The sequence below is a fragment of the Grampus griseus genome (assembly GCF_964374135.1).
Source record: "Grampus griseus genome assembly, chromosome: 16".
In the NCBI taxonomy this organism is placed as follows: domain Eukaryota; kingdom Metazoa; phylum Chordata; class Mammalia; order Artiodactyla; family Delphinidae; genus Grampus; species Grampus griseus.
The window spans coordinates 54,384,454-54,407,236 of NC_139010.1; the positions used below are offsets into that span (position 1 = coordinate 54,384,454).

The window sequence follows — 22,783 nt, forward strand, 5'->3', positions numbered from 1 at the left end:
CCACTGCACCACCAGGGAAGCCCCGTTATATGAGTTCTTGAAAGAAGGCTCCGTCCTTATCATGTTGGTATCAGACTCAAAGCAAGGAATAAGACCCCATAGAATAAAGGAAGGGGAGTCCATGACTCAGCGCACACATTACAGGTGTGGAGATTACAGGTTCGAGCCCTGGTCCGGGAAGATCCCACATGCCGCGGAGCAACTAAGCCCGTGTGCCACAGCTACTGAGCCTGTGCTCTAGAGCCCGCGAGCCACAACTACTGAGCCGGTGTGCCACAACTACTGAAGCCTGCGCACCTAGAGCCTGTGCTCTGCAACAAGAGAAGCCACCACAATGAAAAGCCCACGCATTGCAATGAAGAGTAGCCCTCGCTCGCCACAACTAGAGAAAGCCCATGAGCAACAACAAAAGACCCAACGCAGCCAAAGATAGATATCTAGATAGATAGATAGATAGATAGATAAATTTATTTAAAAAATAAATATGTTTGATGCTGCACTGAAAAATTTTCTGAGAAGGGGCATGAGTTTTTAGAAATAATGAATAGCATTTATGTTTACCATTCTACAGAAAGGTAATGTAAAAGATAGTTCATAATTGCTTCTTCCTTCCTCTTTCTAGATTTCACTAGAAATTAAGGTTTTTAAAGGTTTTTAACTGAAAAAAAAAACCCTCACAATGTAAGAGCCATGAGCTGAGCATTATTGAGTGTCTTACTGAAGACTATAGCCTGGCAGACAGCCTCTCAGATAGCTCTGAGGAACCCCTCCAAAGAGGAAAAAGAGGAGCCAATATATATATGAAGTTTTTGGCTGGGAAATACATGTAGTCAAACATATATTTTTGTAAAAAAAGAATTACTGCTGATAAAAAAAAGAAATTGAGTTCATGATTTTAGTGCTTATATATGGAAAATGCAAGACTCTGGGGTCCTTAAAATTCTTCCTTAGATATGCACCTTGACTAGGGGCCCATATATCCAAAACACAGAATGCTTAATCCCGAATTCCTTTCAGGGTGTACTTGTAGGTCAGCAACGGCAGTGGCTAATGACTTGATCTTTGTAGAATTGGAATGGTGGGCAACATTCTTTGTTTACAAGGTTAACAATTCTGATTAGTATATGTAATTTAAACTACTAAAATTAATAAGGAAAACATCTTATGCAAGGAACTTTTTTTTTTTTAAGGATACGAAGAATGGAAATACATTTTGTTAAGGGAAAATAAAGTGAGTTTGCCCTGAAGCTGGTTCTTTCTTTCTTTTTTTGTTTTGGCTGAGCGGGGTCTTCGTTGCGGCATGCCAGATCTTCATTGCTGTGTACTGGATCTTCCTTGTGGCATTCAGAATCTTTAGTTGTGGCGTGTGGTCTCTTAGTTTCAGCATGCATGCAGGATCTAGTTCCCTGACCAGGGATCGAACCCAGGCCCCCTGCATTGGGAGGGCAGAGTCTTAACCTCTGGACCACCAGGGAAGTCCCTGGTTATTTCTAAATGGAAAAGAAAATAAGGAATGAACTAATATGGAAATAGAAAGTTGTAGAAGGTTTGTGAGAAAAACAGAAATCTTTAGAAAGGAATTTTGTGGGTGGTCAGGACTGGCTAAGACTGAAAAAGTGAATGAGTTTTAATAGTAAAAGCAAGGTGGTGTAAAAGTAGGATTTGTTTTTCTTTTTCTGTTAAGAGGGCAAAGTTTTCTTGGAATATTGATCAACTTTTGATAACAGATTGTAAAGTTTCTCTAACCTTTTAAGTAATCTGTTGCAACTTTCTGTATTTGCCTTTGAAATCTTTTTGTCTCATTGGTTGGGTAAATAAGTATTGTTTCATAGTGACCTACTATCCTATCTGACCAAGTGTTTTAAAATCTGCTGATATCTTTGACAAACTTCCCTAAATCAAATTCTAAATGAAGTTCTTTTGACCTCTAGCTAAATTTGGGATACTTCAGAAGTTCCCTGAAACATCTCAAAGAGAGAGATTAATTAGGCTTTTTTGGTATGTTGAATTACATGGGAAGCATTGTCAAATGAGTAATGATAAACTTTCTTAGGTTATATGGGTAAATGTTATAAATGTTCTAGAAATTATGTGAAATTCCTAAAATTGGATATGTCCTGGTATAATGTTATGTCATAATTTTACTTAAGATGTTATATGTTGCATAAATAACCAAGTTTCTTTGTCAATTGCATTGTAATCAGGTCTTTAACCATGCCATTTAAAGTCTTTGACATTTATATTACTCTGATGCTTTTATAAAAATGAAGATCTTCAAGACGGTTCATAGAAAGGACTTTTTAGAAACAGGTTTCTGATAACTTTTAGATCATACCACCGAACTGGGTAAGAAATTACAGAATTCTAACAGAAAACCTGATGGCTTCATAAACTTCTAACAAGAGATCAAGATCAATAAGAATTAATTACATGGGACCGAATGAACTGATGAATATGATTTATAAGTTTTATGACTTTTTGTCTGAAATAGTACTGGCTTTTAATATTTGTTTTCCAGATATGAGGAAACCTGCTAACTATGACTATGTATAATATACACAAATATTTAAATTCTATCACATATTATCACTGTTTTATACATTTTTTATTTATTTGGAGTTACCCACATATTTAATTTTGTTCCTGCTTCTCCACTCTTTTATCTGGGATTTCCCCCCTTCTTCTTAAAAAATATTTTTACTATTACCCTTTAGTTCATTATGCTAATGACAAATCTGTTGCTGTTTTTCTGTAAATGTTTTCACTTCTTTCAAAAGATATTTTTGCTTGTATACAATTCTTAGGTTTGTTATTATATCCTTTTAGCACATTAAAGCTACCTTTCCATTGAGGTCCAGTTTCCATTTTTGCTGTTGCAAAATTAATTATCAATTTAAGTTTTTCTTCTTTGGTGGAATCTCTTTCTTTCTTTTCTTTCTTTCTTCCTTCCTTCCTGTTCTCCTTCTTTCTTTCTTTCCCTTCCTTCTTTTCTTTCCTTTTCTTTCTTCCTGTCTTTCTTTCCTTTCCTTTTCCTTCCTTCCTTCCTCCCTCCCTCCCTTCCTTCCTTTCCTCTTTTTACTTCCTCCTGACTAAAGTATACCTATGTAAACAAAGATGAAGCATTTATCTTTTTCTCTCTACCTGATCCATCCAGAATTTGGCTTTTTCAGCTGGCTTCCCTCTGGATTTGGTGGTGTATTGTGATCCAGACTGCAGCCAGTTATACTAATCATTGTTCTAATTTGTTCTTCGTTGTTTTTTAACTGTTTATGCTTTGTGTCTCTCATTGCTGTACTATAGCCGTACTAATGCTATTAGTGCTATTATTCATACCATATTTTATAAGATTGTTGTTTCTTGTATTACCCAATGTGTAACCAGGTCTCTGACAATATTAACGATGGCTAAATGTCTTGAGGCAATTGGTCACGTATATATAGTTCTCCATAAAATTAATTGTAATAGTGTAACTCTAAATATGGGAAAAAGCAATAAGGGAGAAACACTTCCTGGATCATAATAAGCTAGTAAGATAGATGATCCAGAGACTTTTTAGGATAACAAGGCCTAATTCAGAACAGCACACGAATAGCCTATCAACGAAATCCTCACCTGACCTAGGAATGAGTCTTCCCAGCTCCATGGGACAAATTGGTCATGAAATCCCTCCCAAACCTTGGTCAAATTTATGACCAAAAGTGGGAAGTGAACAACAAAGAACCACAAGCATCAGTCATCACCCAGTTACACAAGTGGGTTAAATCACAGCCCACTGAAGTCAGCCACCAACAGTGCACCTTGAGGTGAATTCATGAAAAACAGGATGAGGCACTCTGCTTTGGATAAACAGGACCCTAGATAATTAGATGCATATCTCAGGAAGAATTTCAAGGAACCCAGATTCTTGCATCTTCCCATACATAGAAAAACCTAAAATCATTAACTTGAGACGTCTGTTCTTTGTGATTAGCAGTGATCTTTTACCAAGATGCATGCCTGACTACACGTATTTCCCAGCCAAAAAAAAGTCATGTGTATCCTGGCTCCTCGCCCACCTCTTCAGAGCAGTTCCTCAGAGCTAGGGTGGCTGTCTCCCAGGCGGGAGTCCTCAGTAAGACCCCGAATCAAACTCAAACTCACAATTCTCATGTTGCGCATTTTTCTTTAAGTCAACATAGGTTTTGGCTGGAGAAATCATCGGGATGCTTTCAAAATAGCTGTCCTGCTGGAGGACGGGCAGAATTGAGAAGCCAGAGTACAAGGCAATTAGAAGAGATTTGGTGGACACATGAGAACAAGGGAAAAGAACATGGTATCTAGAAGCGAAGCAGAAATCCAAGATGTCTTGTTTTAAGGTAGGTGCAGGTTGTGTGGTCCAGTAAGGTAGCCAGTAGCTACACATGCCTATTGAGAATTTGACACGTGGCTAGTGGCATAGATTAAAATGGTAACACTTTGGGTATATGGCACTAAATACAATATATTGTTAAAATTGATTTATTGATTTTACCTTTTTCTTTTTCCATGTGGCTATTAGAAAGTTTTAAATTACATGTGTGGCTTTCATTGTACTTCTTTGGACAATGATGAAGCATCCATTTACAGATTCATTCACCAGACATTTGTGGACTATCTCCCTGCTCAGGGCCGAGTAGACGAAGCTGATACAGATAGAGGAATAGCTCTTATGGGGGCTTCATTCCTTTCAGGAGACTATGGTTAGTGTCTCATGTGATGTGTGCCCAGGAGGTGTGCCCTGGATACAGGAGCACAACAGATCCTAGGCCTGGTGGGCCAGCAGAGAAGACTGTCTAGAGGAGGGACGCTGGGGCTTCATCCTGAAAGACCACTGATGTTTACTAAATCAAGAACTGGGGGCTTCCCTGGTGGCACAGTGGTTGAGAGTCCGCCTGCCTATGCAGGGGACACGGGTTCATGCCCCGGTCCGGGAAGATCCCACATGCTGCGGAGCGGTTGGGCCCGTGAGCCATGGCCGCTGAGTCTGCGCGTCCGGAGCCTGTGCTCCGCAACGGGAGAGGCCACAACAGTGAGAGGCCTGCGTACCGGGGGGGGGGAACTGGAAGAAGAGCGTTCCAAGTCAGAGGGAATCACTTCATCAAAGTCTGTGACTGTTTTTCCTCTCCAGGAAGTTGTCCAAAAGCTTAGTAATTAAAGGATGATGCAAGTCAGATCAGAGATATTCCAATACATTTCTTCCATTTTGTCTTCATTTTAGAGTAATCGTGACAGAAGAAATAAAATCAGATGAACATGGTAGGCAAGAAGGACAAGAAATAGGTCAAATCTTAAATTGCTCTTGGCAGGAAGTAACTCTATCAATGTAAACTAAAGGCTGGAGGAAAAGAGGAGTTCTTAGCCACAAGACACAGCTTGCACTGAGGACAGTAATGCTGACATCCTGTTTCATTTTGTCGGGAAACAAATTAGCCTTGGAGGCCACGGAAAACAGCCATAGTGGTCACTTGACACTCCCAGTATCTGGCCTCCACCGGAAGGGAGGCACCCTGTACGTAAGATCCACTCCTAAGAAGTAATACTGTCGTTGAACAAGAAAAGCATCGGACATTTGGCACATTATCTGAGGAAAGGGACTGGAGAAAGTTCTAAGAATGTATATTACCCATTCATCCCCCTCAGTCAATAAACCCAGGTCACAGTTGTTACTGTATTTGTAAATGCATCAAACTTGCTGTGGTTCAGAGAGCTTTCATTTTATCTTGATTTGCCCAAATTACAAAGTTTCAGCCACCTTGCCTTTTACAAACTTAGAAAGAGTTTAAAATAAGGATTAATAGAAAGAGAAAGGAAGGAAGGAAGGAAAAGATAGAAAGAAAAATCAAGAGCTTTAACATGAAGTAATTTTCTGCCTGGAAGTTTTTGTCTTACAGATTAGAACTGCTTGTGTCTAAACTGTCTGCAGTGTGTCCAAGTTTCAGAGATCTGCCAAGTGAAATCCCAGCACTACCATCTAACTAGAATCCTTACTATTAGAAAGCTAGTCCCTTCATCAGTAAAGGACATCAGCTATTGCCTGCGGTGATGAATACTACTTAAGCGTAGATGATTTGCTGTTTCAGAGGAAGAAGGGCTGGTGGAATGACCTGTCTGTCTCTCTTAACAAATCAGTCTCTAGAGCAACAGGGGTGCTACTGTTTGAGCAAATGACTCCTTTAGTGGTTGGTCACCAAAAGATGACCTACAGTAACCTAAGATCTCTGACTCAAGGCCCCTTAACGGCCAGGGTTCCGGGTCTCTTCCTGGAGGAGAATGCATTTGCCACTTCCCTGAGCAACCTGCAGGTTTAGGACTGCTGGCCACGGTCCTGAGTTTGCTTCCCTTCACAAAGGAGAGGGGTTGTGATGGCAGCAAACCAGCCTGGTAAAAAGCTCACCATCTATTATTTGGAAAGCATTCATTTCCTCTAAGTCCCCAAACAGCCAGATGTAAAGAAAACATTTCATCACAACATAACTATCTTACATTAGCATCAGAGAAAGATGATTTGGACCAATCTTCAAAGAAATGTAAGAACATGGCTGTTGGGAATTGCCTGGTGGTCCAGTGGTTAGGACTGCGAGCTCTCACTGCCAAGGGCCCGGGTTCAATCCCTGCTCAGGGAACTTAAGGTCCCATTTGCCACATGGGGGGGCAGAAAAAAAAAAAAAGACTGTTTTCAGATGCCAGTTTTCTCACACTTGGAGGAGAAGGCCTGCAAATCTCAGAGGTATGGGAACCCCCAAACAAGAGGAGAGCCCTCAGAAATCTCGTGTGGCTTGAGACAGGAAATAGGATACATGGTTACATGAAAGAGACACCACACTGCCTTGAAGTCTATTAATTTATTGGGTGAAAGGAAATCATTGTCAGACATATTAAATTTGGTTTGGTTCAAGTTTGGCTGGTGTCCATTTGCAGCAGAGATGAATGGAGGAAAAGAGAAGACACAGTGATGCTGGTAAGGGGACACTGAACAAAACCATCTTGCGTTAATGATAAAAGCGGGCGTCACACAGCCAGCGTGAGTCAGTTAGCTGACGAGCAGGGATAAAACCAAAGTAAGCGAGAACTTTCTAGATAAGAGAAGACAGAGCTTTCAGAGGACAAGATGCAGCAGGGGCTCGTTGGGAGACCAGCGTTCGGTGCTGAGCTGCCGGCTCACTTGGGGAACACAGTGATCACATCGTAGCCCTCGGGTGGAGTGACCCGCTCCCGGGCGTGCTTTTCACAGTAGATCTGATCCTCCACAAAGAAATGGCCCTTCTGTTTCAGGTTCGTGCCACAGTCGGTGCACACGTAACACTCAGGGTGGCGGTGACGGTCCCGCAGCTTCACAAACACGCCGCTGCAGGAGGGAGGGAGGAGAGGGGCTCCTTTAGTGACAAGCACCTGAAGGGGGCACCAGGCTTGGGGGCTCCTCCCAAGGGTCCCATGTGGCAGATCAGGGCTTCCTCCCAAGGGGCCCATCTGGCAGATCAGAGCCTCCTAACTGGCCTCCAGTCATAAAGGGGCTTCTCATGCCTGGGGTCCAAAGACGTTACCCTTGAAGCCTTCGGGAAGTCCTTCCCACTTCAACAGAGCAGCCCTGCTTTTTCTGGTTGTACATGTTCATACCCTAAGGGTTCTACAGCCAAGGAAAGCTTTCACCACCTGGCTCTGGGACACAGGACCTACCTGGCCTCTCTGCTCCATTTTCCAGGCAGGATTTTTTTCTCCATCACACCCAAAATGCGCAACATCCAGCGCTTTCCACATTTTCATGGTTTACCCAACCTGCAGGGCCTCTGATGCCCTGGAAGGCAGATACTCACACAATGCCGGTGCCACACTTGTCACATATGGGCAGCTTCTGGGCGTTTCCAATCGATGCAGCCACTTTGGTGACTGGAGCCTTAACACTTCTGAATCCTGAGGGCTTGTTGGGATCCCCTAAAAGGAGGAAAACACTTGGGTTGGCCGGAAGTGTAGGATTGCGTAAGTATCATTTAGCTCTTTCAGATTCACTTATATGTATGTTCCAGCAAGGTCATGGGCACTGGAGTCAAACAGACTTGACTCTGCTCTGTGATCCTGGGCAAGTTACTTCTCTGGTCTGCAGTTTCCTTTTCTATAAAACAGGAGATCATTTCCCCCTCACAGTGGGACAAAAAGATTAAAAAAGACACATAAAGCCCTCCCTGGCACATGGTCAGCCCTCAAAACACAAATTACATTACATGCTGATTAAATACATGCAAACACTGATATGGGACTTAAAAATTAAAAATGCTTTATATAGAAAAAATAAAAATGTCTGAAAATCGAAAGGCAGTGTAGTCAGATGCCAAAAGAAACCCACATTACAAAGAGAACAAAATCATAGAGTGTGCTACAAGCAGCCAGATAAAAACCACCCGCTACAGGGCAGAGTCAGCGGCAGCCTTCCTGCAGTCAGCTTTGTGTGTACAAGGCAAAGCTCCTAAGTTGCTGGGTGCTGAACTGCCTACAGCCCAGTTCATCACCTGTGTAGAGCCCTGTGTAATGGTAGCTATTAATAATGGTAGGCTACTGAAAGCACTGTTATTGCTATATATTTGGCTGGCTGTGTTTCCACATCACATTTTTTTTTTACTGTGATGTGGCCTAGCAAACATTGTTAGGTTTGTCAGCTATAATAGAGGCTCAATAAATACACAAGAAATAGATGATGAAATGCCGTGACAAATGCATGATGGTCCCTCTCTTAGTCCAGCATGCTCTGGCTCAGGAAGCTGGAGATGTCTCTACACTGATGGTTCTGAATGGGCATCTCTGAGCATCCTGGGCACCAGGAGAGATTTCATAAAATTCACAGACCAGGCTCCACCCCAGACCTACTGAAGGAGCATCTCCAGGTGCAGGGGCCCCAGGATATCCTGTTCTATACTCCAGGTTAAAATCCACTTCTTTAGACTAAAACAGCTGTTCTCAAATGCTGTTGTGCATCAGAGTCACCTGGCAGGCTCATTAAAACCCAGATTGCTGGGCCCACTCCCAGAGTTTCTGGTTAAGCAGGCCTGAGGTAGGGCCCAAGAATTTGCATTTTTAACAAGTTCTCAGGCGCTGCTGCTGCTGGTCCAGGAACCACACTTTGAGAACCACTGAATAAGAGCGACAAATGGCTTTTTGTGTCAGGTGAGGGGGCGAGGAGAGGGTCATCCCATATCTGCAGCCATGCTGGGCAATCCTGGGGCTGATAAATGCGGGCCCTAGCTCGCTTGTCCTTTTCAAAAACGAGTCCCCATATGCTGGCTGGCGCTTCTGAACCCAAAATAGAGACTGTGTGTGACATAAGGGGCATTTAGAGTTGGCTAGGCGTGGTAGACTGTATATTTTATCTGCAGTTATCCGTACCCTCCCATACTTCCCAGTAGGTCAGTGCTTCTCTGCTGGTGGCGATCTTGTTCCCTAGTTTTGGTTGTCTCCATTGCAAGGGAGTGCTGTTGGCATCTAGGGTAGAGGCCAGGGATGCTGCTGAGTGGCCTAAAACGCACAGGACAGCCCACTACAGGGGCTTATCTGGCCCAAAGTGTCAACAGCACTAAGGCTGAGGAAAACTTGCTCTTGGTGGCGTATACTCCCCCATCCCATCGACTTTGGGTTTGGCCACAAGACTTGCTTTGGCCATTGGAGTGTGGGCAGATGTGAGCCCTGTTTGGTTAGAAGCACGAAGTGCACTTGTGTGGCTTGGCCCTAACGCCACTGAGCTGCTGCCCTCTGCCATAGGAAATCTGGCCATGTGCAACAGCACGGATGGACCTGGAGGGGAGGATGCTTAGTCAAGTCAGTCAGGCAGAGAAAGACAAATGCTCTATGTTATCACTTACATGTGGAATCTAAAAAATAAAACAAACAGGGACTTCCCTGGTGGCGCAGTGGTTGGGAGTCCGCCTGCCGATGCAGGGGACACAGGTTCGTGCCCCGGTCCGGGAAGATCCCACATGCTGCGGAGCGGCTGGGCCCGTGAGCCATGGCCGCTGAGCCTGCGCGTCCAGAGCCTGTGCTCCGCGGCGGGAGAGGCCGCAACAGTGAGAGGCCCGCGTACCGCAAAAAAAAAACAAAAAAATGAATAGAACAAAACAGAAAGGGACTCACAAATATGGAGAACAAACTAGTGGTTACCAGTGGGGAAAGAGAAGGGCGGGGCAAGATAAGGGTACGGGATTAAGAGGTACAAACTACCGTGTACAAAATCATAAGCTACAAGGATATACTGTAAAGCACAGCAAATATAGCCCATATTTTACAATAACTTGAAACAAAGAATCTATTAAATCACTATGTTGTACACCTGAAACTTAGTAATATTGTACATCAACTATATATACTACAATTAAAAAAAAAAAAAAAAGAACAGCAAGCCCTGGACTGTGACACTGCTCTCTGCTGGGATCCCAGATAAAGCCCGCCTCGCTGCAGCGCGCCACCTGCTGGCTCCATTTTCTTCTCTCACCTATTCAGCCAACACTGCAAATGCAAAAGAAATTTCCCTTCTTCCTTCCCTCTCCACTAGCTTACAGTAGAAATAGCTCCCTTCAGACTGTGGGCTACTACAAAAATTTTCAAATATCTCTCCTTCCAATGAATCTTGCATCTCAAAGCTTTTGGGAAGAAAGTGAAAATGAATGGAGTAAAGTACAGCCTTTTTACTATCCACTTGCATGCTCAACAACCCTCTGTGACTACACTACCTATAGGATCAAATTCATGGTCCTTAACCTTGCACCTGGTGGTCCTCCATGACCCGACTGCAGACCATCTGAGGATTTTCCTGGAAGCCTGGGAACCAGCCAAAATGAGCCTAGATACTTCCTGAGCAAGCCTCCAGCTTTCTTATCTCAGAGCCTGGGGTCCCCATTGTGTTTCTCAGTCCATGATGGCTGGGGACAGATAAATGAATAAACAAGATGTGGTGTATACATACCACAGAATATCATTCTGCCTTAAAAAGGAGGGAAATGCTGACACACGCTACAGCATGGGTGAACCTTGAGGACATTATGCTAAGTGAAATAAGCCAGATACAGAAGGACAAATACTGCATATTCCACTCATATGAAATACACGGAATAGTCAAATTCATGGCAACAGAAAGTAGAATGGTGGTTTCCAAGGGCTGGGGAAGAGGGAGCCATGAGGAATGGGTGCAGAGTTTCGGTTTTGCAAGATGAAGAGTTCCTGCGGATGGACGGTGAAGATGGCAGCACAGCAGTATGAGTGTCTTTGGTGCCACGGAAACATATGCTTAAAAACGGTTAAGACGGTAAATTTTGTGTTAGGTATATGTTCCCACAGTGAAAAAAAAATAAAGCCTCCTTCTACCTGCAATTCTTAGAATTTGATCCAGAGCAAGAGGAAGTGTGAGGAACCCAGGACCCTTTCTCCTAGTCCAGAGGCTGAATTTCACCCCAATTGAGAAGACCCACATTGAGTCTGGAGATTTATCACCAAGCCCTGCTGCAGCCAGACCTCCCTCGGGGGCCTCACTGACTGTGCCTGGCACATTACACGCACTGTTTCCCTTAAGGCTTTAAACTACCCGTGAAGTAGCCATTATTAGCGTCACTGGATGTGTGCAGATAGAGTAGGGCTTAGAGAGAGGAGCCACTTGCTGGAGGTCTCGTGGTGGGTCTCGGGCAGAGCCTGGACACCAGTGCTGGTGGTGCAGTGCTGCTTCATGAACCACAGCCCTTCTCGAATGATAGTAACCCTCACGGAGTGCCTTCACCATGCACCAGCCACTGCCCTGAGCTTTGACCATTTCATCTCAAATGAAAACAGGTATTTGAGCTCCCTCACTTGAGAGCCTTCTGCATGTGGTAGATGTCTGGATTGGAACTTATGCTGTTCCATTCAGTGAAAATTTAATGCAAGTGCATATCAAGAGATAAGGGAGAGACCACAAGATTATTTCCCTTTACCTTTTTAGCAAAATTTTTATTTTCTTTGGAGCAAGGAGATATCCAGCCCAGGCGAGAAAAACTATAATTCTCAGACTGTTTTGCAACTAGATGGGGCCATGTGACTAAATTTTAGTCAAAATATAAGTGGAATAGTCATGTGGGACTTCTGGGAAAAAGAAAGCTGGTTCATCTGAAAGGGGGATTCCCCAATTAGCCCTTTCCCTGTTCTTCCTTCCTGGTCCCTGGAAGTAGGCATGATGGCTGGAGCACCAGCTGCCAACTAGAACCATGAGGTAGCCTTGAGAATGGAAGCCACTGGCTTGGCAGGTAAGAATACGGGATGGAAGGGATGAAGCATGAAGAGCAGGGAGCTGCCACCTCAGGGCAACTCAGTGATCCTGGGCTTCAAGTCCTTCTCTGTGACCTCTGTGACCTGAGGGCATGCAGTGAGGTGAGCCCTGCAATGTCTGTCTATGTTCTACTTTGGGCTGGAATGGACTGACTTTTCCTCTCTTAACTGAAGGGTTTTGCACCCACTTACTCAGAGTATAGTTGTGGTTTCTCATGTTTTGAAAAACCATCATCCTCTAGGGTTGGCCCCCAGGTCATCTGTCAGTTGGGCTAAGACTGGAACTTAATACAGAGTATATGGCGCATTCCTTTCAAATTGCACAGGTACTCCAAGAAAAGGGGAAAATTGCTGGTAGGGACAATATCCTTCTAGCATAAAAGAAGAATTTTCCTAATATCCTGTGCTTGTAAATTGCCAATTTCTCTAAAGAACCACCCAAATGGGGAGGAAGCTTGGGTGCTGAGTGTGTTCAGGAGGGAACTTTCAGCTCAGGAAGGACTCCTGGGAAGCCAACTCTGCAGCTGGGGGCTTCCAGGCGGAAGGTGACTCTTCCAGAGGGCACTCAGCTCTGACCCTCACTGGCCGCCCTGGGCAAAGAACCAACCCCTCAGGAGCCTGGCTGAAGCGGGTCTCCGAAACAGAACAACCAAGTGTCCCTCCCAGAAGTACCAACTCTCCTCACAGGCAGGCACACTGGGAAGAAGAAGAGAGCAAGAGAAGGCAGGGCTCCGGTGAGCCTCGTGGAAAGGGACAGTGCAGACTATGGAGGGCTGGGCCTCGCTGAGACCAGGAAGGGCTGCAAAACCCAACTCTCCAGAACTCACTGGTAGTTAGGCTGATGGCGAGAATCAGAGGCACTTGTGAATGACCACCTGCGAGGTGGGCAAGCCCGAGAGCTGTCGCTCACAGGTCACCTTTGTGAGAAGGGGAAAAAAACATCTCTTGTGCAACACACCCATCTGCCAGAAATTTCTCCTTGTTGTTGTTACAAAGCTGTTGAGACAGCTTTGCTGCCACCCACTTGAAAATTATCGTGAGAAGCACAGAGTGTATGATGTGTAGAGGGCAAAGCCTGTCTCCTGAGACCTGCAGAGCCACATGTGTGGCCCTGGGCGCCTCGGGCATTGGAGCTCACGTGTGGACAAGCTAAGGCTGGCCTGGAGCCTCTTGATGAGGTCTCAAACATCATAACAGTTACGAAGCACCTACTGTGTGCCGGTCACAGTGACAGGTGTTTTGTGTAATTTATAACATTTGATCCACACACCAGTCTTAGAGGAAAGGGTTTTCATCCCTGATTGGCATATGAGCAAACAAGCCTGGAAAGGTTCAGAGACTTGCCTAAGGTCACTCGGTGGGGGGGATGTGGCCAAACTGGGGGCCCTCCGGTTCTCAGGAAGCCATCCTCCCTAGAGCAAGAACAAGCACGTGGCCCCAAAGTAAAGCTCAGAGCCTGGCTTCACTGCTGCTGATTCATTTCATTCTGCTTGTCATTCATATCCCATGGCCTTCACCCACTCACAGGTGCCAACCACCACAGAAGCATGGTGTGTGGGCTCAAACCAAACCAGTGGCCAAGGGACAGACGACAGAATCCCACAACAGTCAAGCTCCCCACGTCCTCAGCCTCCCCATGCGCCTGTGACAGGAAACAGCTAGGCAGGTGTGGCTGGGAGTTCATTCATTCCTCCCCCGACTCCACCCCCCTTTTTCTTTTTTTTTTTTTTTGGCTGGGCCTCGCAGCTTGCAGAATCTTAGTTCCCTGACCAGGCATTGAACCCGCGCCCTCAGCAGTGAAAGCGCAGAGTCCTAACCACTGGACCACCACGGAGTTCCCTCTTTTTTTTTTAAAAAAAGAGCTTTTAGCCTTTTAAGAGCCATGCTCTTTCCACCTCTTCAGGGCTGTGTTCATCTGTGTTTCAGCAATGACTGCTTCTCTGCCCAGGTCTTGAACAAGAGCCTCTGACCACACACACACACACACACACACACATGACTGATTACCTTTCTCCTCAGACTCCAGGATTTCCTGCAAAACCAGGAATGAAGTGGACTGTTTTGGAGGCTCATTTAACTCTTGTTTCTCCTGAAGCATCTTGTAAACTTCAGATTCTTTGTCAATGACGAGTCCGCTTGGAAGCTGAGAATGGTCTAAGCTGTGAAGAATGTTTGCAAGTTCATTAGGACATGTCAGAAGTTAGGAGAAAAAAATTCACCAGGCACCCCCTTCCAAGAGAAGGCACCCATGAATCAAAGGGTGGAGAGAAATGATCCCAATGGACGAAGGCTTCTTCAATGCAGCCATAGACCTCCTGCCGATACTGTGAGGTGTCTGTAGGCAGAGCTGGCTGCTGCTTCCAGACAATAAGAGGCTAGTTTTCCAAACAGTTTCAGTGATTCAGTTACTTTTTAGCCTAATCCCATGGAATGGGAATGCCGTGCTTCTTTCAAAATTACATAAACAACATGATGTCGAAAGAAAATTTATAAGAGGGAAAATGTCAACCACAATCCGAGCACTAAAAACTCAGCTGGGTCCCCATAGTACGGGCCACATACTTTCCCCAGAGCAGAAATCAGTGTTGTTTATTCTGATGACATCAAAAGGCTCTCTCTGTCTCCATAAACTCTCCTAATTCTCACAGCAAGGAGCTCTGGTCTCTTCACCTACCACACAGAAGTAACAGTGTCTGCCCTGCTCAGTTCACACCGTTCTTGGCAAGGATGAGAAAGGCAAGAACTTTGTTTTCTGTTTTCTTGTTTTTTTTATTGGAGTCTAGTTGATTTACAATGTTGTGTTAGTTTCAGGTGTACAGCAAAGTGAATCAGTTATACATATGCCTATATCCATTCTTTTTTAGATTCTTTTCCCCAATAGGCCATTACAGAGTGTTGAGGAGAGTTCCCTGTGCTATACACAGGGTCCTTATTAGTTATCTGTTTCTATATAGTAGTGTGTGTACGTCAATCCCAATCTCCCAATTTACCCTCTACCTCCGCCCCCCCTTAACCCCGGTAACCATAAGTCTGTTTTCTCAATCTGCGACTCTGTTTCTGTTTGGTAAATAAGTTCCTTTGTACCATTTTTTAGATTCCACACATAAGCGGTATCACATATTTGTCCTTATCTGACTTGCTTCACTCAGTATGACACTCCCGAGTTAAGAACTTTGTAAACAGTGACGTGCTGTTCCGCTGAGCGAGGGGCAGAGGCCTCAGCTCGGGCCCAGGGACGGGGCAAGCCAGGCCTTGCCGCCCACGCCTCCCCCTATCCTTCTGGGCTCCCCATGACAGGGTGAGACGGGTAGAGCTGGCGGCCTCTTTCCCCCAGGGCCCATTTTCCAGGGGAGACACCTCTGCTGCCTGGTTTCGGGGAACGAGGAGAGTGAAAGGAGGTAAACTCCAGTCAGCTTTACCTGTGAAGTCTGTCCTGAGTCCCACCCCTTTGCACCACCCCCTCCTCCCCTGTCCCAGCAACGCCATCTGTTAACAGCACGGCTGACCAGCTTTGCAACCTGTTCCTCTGCCGCCACTCTCAGCCCCCAGGACCGCCTTACTTTTCTGACCAGAGGCCAGGGTGGTATTTGAAACACAAGAATCAGACTGTGTGGGGATGTGGCTGCAAGTGTTCCCATCTGACTCAGAACCAAATATTCACAGTATTAGTAACAAGACACAAGCTTAACCAAATTCATCTCCTTTGGAGTGAATATTCATTACAAAAAGTAGAAAGGCCCTGCAAGATGTGGCTCTGCTCCCCTCTCCAAACACATCGCCTGGCACCCCTTGCTCGCTGCAGTGAGACCAGCCTTCATGGGGTTTCTAGGACACACCAGCCTCAGGGCCTTTGCACATCCTGCTCCCTCTGCCTGGAACGCTCCCTCCACAGAGAGCCCCGTGGCTCCCACACTTCACTCAGGTCTCTGCTCAGATGTCCCTCCTCAGAGAGGGTCCCCGACCCTCAGCTTAAAACAGTCCACTCCATCCCTGTCACTCCTCCCCTTGCTCTGCTGCCTCTTTCTCCATGTTGTTTCTCACTCACCGTCAGTTATACTTGTTTCTTTATGGTCTGTCTTCCCCTGGAAAGTAAGCCCCACGAGGGCAGGGCCATGGCCTGCCTTGTTCACCACTGTGTTCCTGCCTTGTATCAGTGCCCGGCACGGGGCTGGAGCATGGTAGGTGTTAGAGAAGTGGGTTAAGTGCCTTTCTCCTCCTCACTGCACCCTCTCCCTGCTCCTTTGGGGTTGCAGGGAATCCCCCAGGGCTGTGCCAGGGACATGGGCAGTCCAGCCTCCTGGGCCCAGGTCACCTCCTGCGTCTCAGCCTCAGCTGCTTTTTCAGAAGCCTCCACCCGCTAGGGAAGAAGGGCAGTGCGCCCAGTAGAGCCAGAGAGGAAATACCAGATGGTGGTGCAGTTTATCACCCACCCATTGCATAATCGGTTACCATTCCATTTTAAATGTGACTCAAGGCCCCGGCTGGAAGCAGGGTCACTCGCATCAGTGAAGCTCTAGGTTTTCCCTTTGACTACAACCAGTTTCTCACAATAGAGGACAAAACCCTCAAAGAGTGACATCTGTTCTGCTGCTCTCAGGGAAGGTCAAAATGCAAGTAGAGAGATTCATCAGCTGGTCACTTGTGCAGGCCACGGTGGGGCGGCGGGGGAGGGAAGCCACCACCCCTGCCCGTCCACAGCTGCTGGTCCCTGTCCGTGTCTCTTTCCCTCCGTCCCCCAGGCAGGTGATGGGCCACCCTGAGGAGCGGTTGTAACCAGGGGCCACAGTCTTCCTGTGGCCCACCTTTTTAGCCCTGTTGTCTGAGATACATGCTGGACTCTTTCTTTGAGTCTTGAGTTCTGAGCTTGCCCTATAATAAATGTATTGTGTTATTTTGACAAATATTTTTTTCTATTACACTTAGAACTATTTTAAAATCAAGATCAGACCGTGGAATGTTCTTGGGGAGAATTTTTCCCCTTCTTTGGTGTATGTTGTTATGTCTGGAAGCCACCAAGGGACTGCTAAAAATGACAGAAGCCAAACTACAAGGTCATCACGTATTCTTCCAGCAAATGGTCTTGGAAAGTATTTCCATGATTAATGAAAAGAAAACAGCTTACTATTTATTCTCAAATAATGATAATATCTTTCTACCACTTGACAATTTATAAAGCACTTTCAATACCCATCGCCTTACTGGAAGCATTGATCTGCTTAATTCAAAGATAATATCCTAAGACCCAAGTCTTAGATGTTAGACTATCAGATATAGACAAATGACATCACAATATATTAAAAAAAAAATTCTAGGACAAAAACATGCATGAGAAATGGAGCCCCCAAAAAAAGCATTCTCACTTTTTATATATAGTAACAGCATTGAAAGGAAGAATTCTATAGTGATAAGCTCTCAAAAAATGAGCTACATGACTGAGTCACCAGGAGAAAAACTTCTGAGAGTGGGTCACTAAGAGTAAGCACAGCCTTCTAAACCCAGTCTTTACAATTTTAATAACAAAATACAAGATTTTAATCAAATTCAACTCCTTTGGAGCAACTATCCATTACCCTCTTCATGTTTCCTGCTTCTTGTTTCTCCCTGAGTCAGACTTGGTGCTGAATGTACACCAGTTCCCTAAATGTTTTCTTTCAGTCTTTTAGGCCCTGACCACAGGGCCTGTCTCCCCAGGGATCTCACAGCCAGGTGGCGCTCTGCCTGACGAGGTGACTGACGTAGCTGGGTGTTTAAGGCTGGTGGTCTTTAGAACGTGAGAAGAAAACTCCGCTTGAGCTCGTTTGCAAGAAGAGGATTTCAGAAGCTGAGCCTGCAGACCTTATGTGACACAAAGGCCTGTTCCAGGCAAAAGAGCAGCTGGGGTGAAGGTAAGAAGGTCGAGGAGAACAGAGGAGAAGCACACCCATGGTTTTGGAACAGCAACCCTGGGATGAGCATCTACTCCGTCAAAACGGTGAAGTGACCAGAGTGGGGACATAAGAGACTCTTTAATTTTTTTCTTTTTAAACTTGAGCCATCACCCATGGAAGCAACTTAATAATCTGTATATAAATCTCAGCTAAAACAAGGAAGTCATAAGAAAACAATTCCCACTGCTGATAAAACCTTAATGGCGTCATTTTCTCACATACTAAGTCAGCTTTGGTTCTGCACTAAAACTGCCTGTGTGTGTGACAAAGTTTGGGACGCAAAGAGGGATTATTTGAATTATAAGATGCATCCAGACAGGAGAAGACATTCTCTTCATAAAAATCGTTTTGCCATCTGGGAAGATGGAGTAGACATAAGTTTCCCTATTCCTCCCACTAAGTACAACTAAAAACCCTGGACATTCTATATAAGATGAACACAAGAAGACTCGGGGGACTTCACTGGTGGAGCAGTGGTTAAGAATCCGCCTGCCAATGCAGGGGACATGGGTTCGAGCCCTGGTCCGGGAAGATCCCACATGCCATGGAGCAACTTAAGCCTGTGCGCCACAACTACTGAGCCTCCGCTCTAGAGCCCGCGAGCCACAACTACTGAGCCCACGTGCCACAACTACTGAAGCCCATGCATGTAGAGCCTGTGCTCCGCAACGAGAAGCCACCACAATGAGAAGCCCATGCACCACAATGAAGAGTGGCCCCTGTTTGCTGCAACTAGAGAAAGCCCATGCGCAGCAACGAAAGACCCAACGCAGCCATAAATAAATAAATAAACAAATAAAATTTATATTAAAAAAAAAAAAGACTCTGAAAGGGGGACAGAAGAAGGCAGACCAGCCAGAGACCTTGGGACCCAAGGAATGACAGTGGTCATACACTCCAGGCTCCAGTAGGGAGCCCGTATGTCACCCCCACCCAGCAGTGACAAGGCCACCACTCAGCTGCAGTGAGTCTGTGGAGGCCATGTGGGTAGCCAGAGCTCCCACTCCAGCAATAATGAGCAGCCTCCAGTAACTCCAGTGTCAACACAGTAGAGTGGGGAGACTGGACTTCTATCTCCGCCTTGGTTGAAACCACTCCTCATGGTGGCCCATCACCTGACCTGGGGATGGGAGGCTCCCACAGTCCCCTGAGGGTGGGCTGGAGAGAGACAGGAGCAGGGACCAGCAGCTGTGGACATACAGGGGTGGTGGCTTCCCTTCCCCCCACTGCAGCCTGTTGCAAGTGACCAGCTGATAAGTCTCTTCTACTTAAATTTTGACCTTCCCTGAGAGCAGCAGAGCATGTTCATTCTGTGAGCTTCATTGCTGTTACTGACCCTGCTTCCAGCTGGGAACCTGAGTACTTCAAGTGCCCCAGGAGGCTGACAGGAAAAAGAAAAAGAGAGGAGAGGAAGAAGTAACTTGGGGAGAATTACCCAGGGAAAACCTATACCTCAGTTTTCTTTCTTTTTTTTAAATTTAATTTTATTTTTAATTTTGGCCATACTGCGTGGCTTGCGGGATCTTAGTTCCCCTACCAGGGATTGAACCTGGGCCCACGGCAGTGAAAGTGCTGAGTCCTAACCACTGGACTGACAGGGAAGTCCCTCAGTTTTCTTTTTAAAATGACATGTGAGCTAGTTATACAATGAGTGGATGCAAAATGAGTGAGTAAACATAACTGGAATAATTCATTTGCACTTGTAAAATTGTCTTTACCCCTAAAGATAAAGTGGTTAGATTTGCTGAGAAAACTGTTTGTAGCCATCGCCTGCATTCTTGAACCTGGGAGACAGCCTGGTGGACTGGAGAGCATGTGGCTTTATTTCTCACAAATTAGAACTTCTCTACATACAAACCTTTCCTTCTGTATTGATAAATTGCACCACCATTTGATATTTGTTCTTTGGCTCCACTGGGTACACTATCCCTCTTCCCTAGAGGGTGGAGGCGTCTGAAAAAACAGCCAAGGCTGAGAGGCAGGAGGTGATCTGAGCCCAGATATCCAGAAAAGGACTAGAGGATATGTTGATGGCAAATGAGCTCATGAAAAGATGTTCAACATCATTACCCACAAGGCAAGTGCAAATTAAAACCACAGTGATACATTACTACACACCTATGAGAATGGCTAGAATAAAAAAGAGTGGCAACACCAAATGCTGGAGAGGATATGGAGAAACTAGATCAAACATTGTAAGTAGGAATGTAAAATGGTACAGATATCCTGCAAAACTGTTTGGTAGTTTCTGTAAAATTAAACATGTAACTACCTTATGACCCAGCAATTGTACTCCTGGTCATTTGTCCCAGAGATGAAAATTTATGGTTACACAAAAACATGTTCACAAATCTTTACAGCCACTTTATCCATAGTAGCCCAAAATAAGACACAACCCAGATGTCCTTCAATGGGTGAATGGTTAAACAGACTGTGGTATATCCATACCATGGAATAAAAAGGAACAAAAGAGGATAGAACAACCAGACAAAAGATTTATAAGCAAACTGAGGACCTGAACCACACTATAGACCAGCTGTACCTAACACATACAGAACACTATACCCAACAACAGCAGAATATACGTTCTTCTCAGGTGCACACAGAGCATTCTCCAAGATAGATCACAGGTTAGGCCACAAAAAAGTCTTCACAAATTTAAGAAGACTGAAATCACCAGGTATCTTTTCTGACCACAATGGAATGAAACTAGAAATCAACAGCAAAAGGAAAACTGGAAAGTTCACAAACATGCAGAAATTAAACAACCCACTCATGAACAGGAAATTAGAAAATACTTTGAGACAAATGAAAATGAAAAAAGAATATATCAAAACTTACAGGACATAGCAAAGGCTGAGAAAACATAGTAGCAGTAATGCCTAATTTAAAAAGAAGAAAGATCTCAAATAAGCAAACTTTACACCTCAAGGAACAAGAAAAAGAAGAACTAAAATTAGCAGAAGGGGACTTCCCTGGTGGCACAGTGGTTAAGAATCTGCCTGCCAATGCAGGGGACACGGGTTCGAGCCCTGCTCCGGGAAGATCCCACATGCTATGGAGCAACTAAGTCCATGTGCCACAACTACTGAGCCTGCGCTCTAGAGTCCACGAGCCACAACTACTGAGCCCGCGTGCCACAACTACTGAGGCCCGTGCACCTGGAGCCCGTGCTCCACAACAAGAGAAGTCACCGCAATGAGAAGCCCGTGCACTACAACAAAGAGTAGCCCCACTTGCCACAACTAGAGAAAAGCCCGCGCACAGCAATGAAGACCCAACGCAGCCAAATAATAAAATAAAATAAATTTAAATAAATAAATAACGTTAGTAGAAGGAAGGAAATAAAGACTACAGCAGACATAAAATAGAAAAGAGGAAAACTGGAACAAAATTAAGAGTCTGGTTTTTTGAAAAGATCAACAAAATTGACAAACCCTTAGCTAGACTAAGAAAAAAAAAGGAGAGAAGACTGAAATAACAAAAAATCAGAAATGAAAGAGGAGACACTACCATGCCTGTGACAGAAATAAAAAAGATCATAAAAGACTATTATGAACAATTATATACCAACAAACTGGATAGCCTAGAAGAAATAGATAAATTCCTACCAAGACTGAATCATGAAAGAAAAAAAATATGTGAACAGACCTATAATAAATAACATGATTGAATCAGTAATCAAAAATCTCCCAACAGGGCTTCCCTGGTGGCGCAGTGGTTAAAAATCCGCCTGCCAATGCAGGGGACACGGGTTTGAGCCCTGGTCCAGGAAGATCCCGCATGCTGCGGAGCAGCTAAGCCCGTGTGCCACAACTACTGAGCCTGCGCTCTAAAGCCCACGCCCATGCTCTGCAACAAGAGAAGCCACCACAATGAGAAGCCCATGCACCGAAACGAAGAGTATCCCCCGCTCACCACAACTAGAGAAAGCCCGCACACAGCAACGAAGACCCAACGCAGCCAAAAATAAGTTAAATACATTTTTTAAAAAATAAGTCATAAAAGGTCTTTAAATATATATATATATATATATAAAACAACTAAAAAGCCCAGGACCAGATGGCTTCACTGGTGAATTCTACCAACTATTCAAAGAAAAATTAACACCAATCCTTCTCAAAGTCTTCCCAAAATAACCGAAGAGGAGGGAACACTTACAAATTCATTCTGTGAGGCCTGCAATACCCTGATAGCAGAACCAGACAAAGATACTACAGGAAAAGAAAACTACAGACCAATATCCCTGATGAATATTGATGCAAAAATCCTCAGCAAACTGAATTCAACAGCACGTTAAAATGATTATACACTATGAGTAAGTGGGATTTGCTTCTGAAATGCAAAGATGGCTCAACATATAAAAATCAGTCAATGTAATTAATACACTATATTAACAGAATGCAGATTAGAAGACAAAAACCACATCATCATTTCAATTGATGCAGAAAAAGCATTTGACAAAATTCAATATACTTTCATGATAAAAACACTAAAGAAACTAGGAATAGAAGAAAATTACTTCAACATAATAAAGGCCATGTATGACAAGCTTACATCTAACATCA

The 22,783-nt window shown here is 44.7% G+C and overlaps 1 protein-coding gene across 1 annotated transcript in view; it reads right to left on the reverse strand.

The window, feature by feature from the left end:
* Positions 1–6,845: 6,845 nt before the first annotated feature.
* Positions 6,846–22,783, reverse strand: part of PDLIM1 (PDZ and LIM domain 1) — a 45,870-nt gene continuing 29,932 nt past the window's right edge. The window contains exons 5-7 of the mRNA XM_082673210.1: positions 14,296–14,447; positions 7,830–7,947; positions 6,846–7,363 (exon numbers count right to left, since the gene is read on the reverse strand). Coding sequence (XP_082529336.1) covers positions 7,177–7,363; positions 7,830–7,947; positions 14,296–14,447 — 457 coding nt within the window. The 3' untranslated portion in view covers positions 6,846–7,176. The remainder of the gene's footprint in view (positions 7,364–7,829; positions 7,948–14,295; positions 14,448–22,783) is intronic.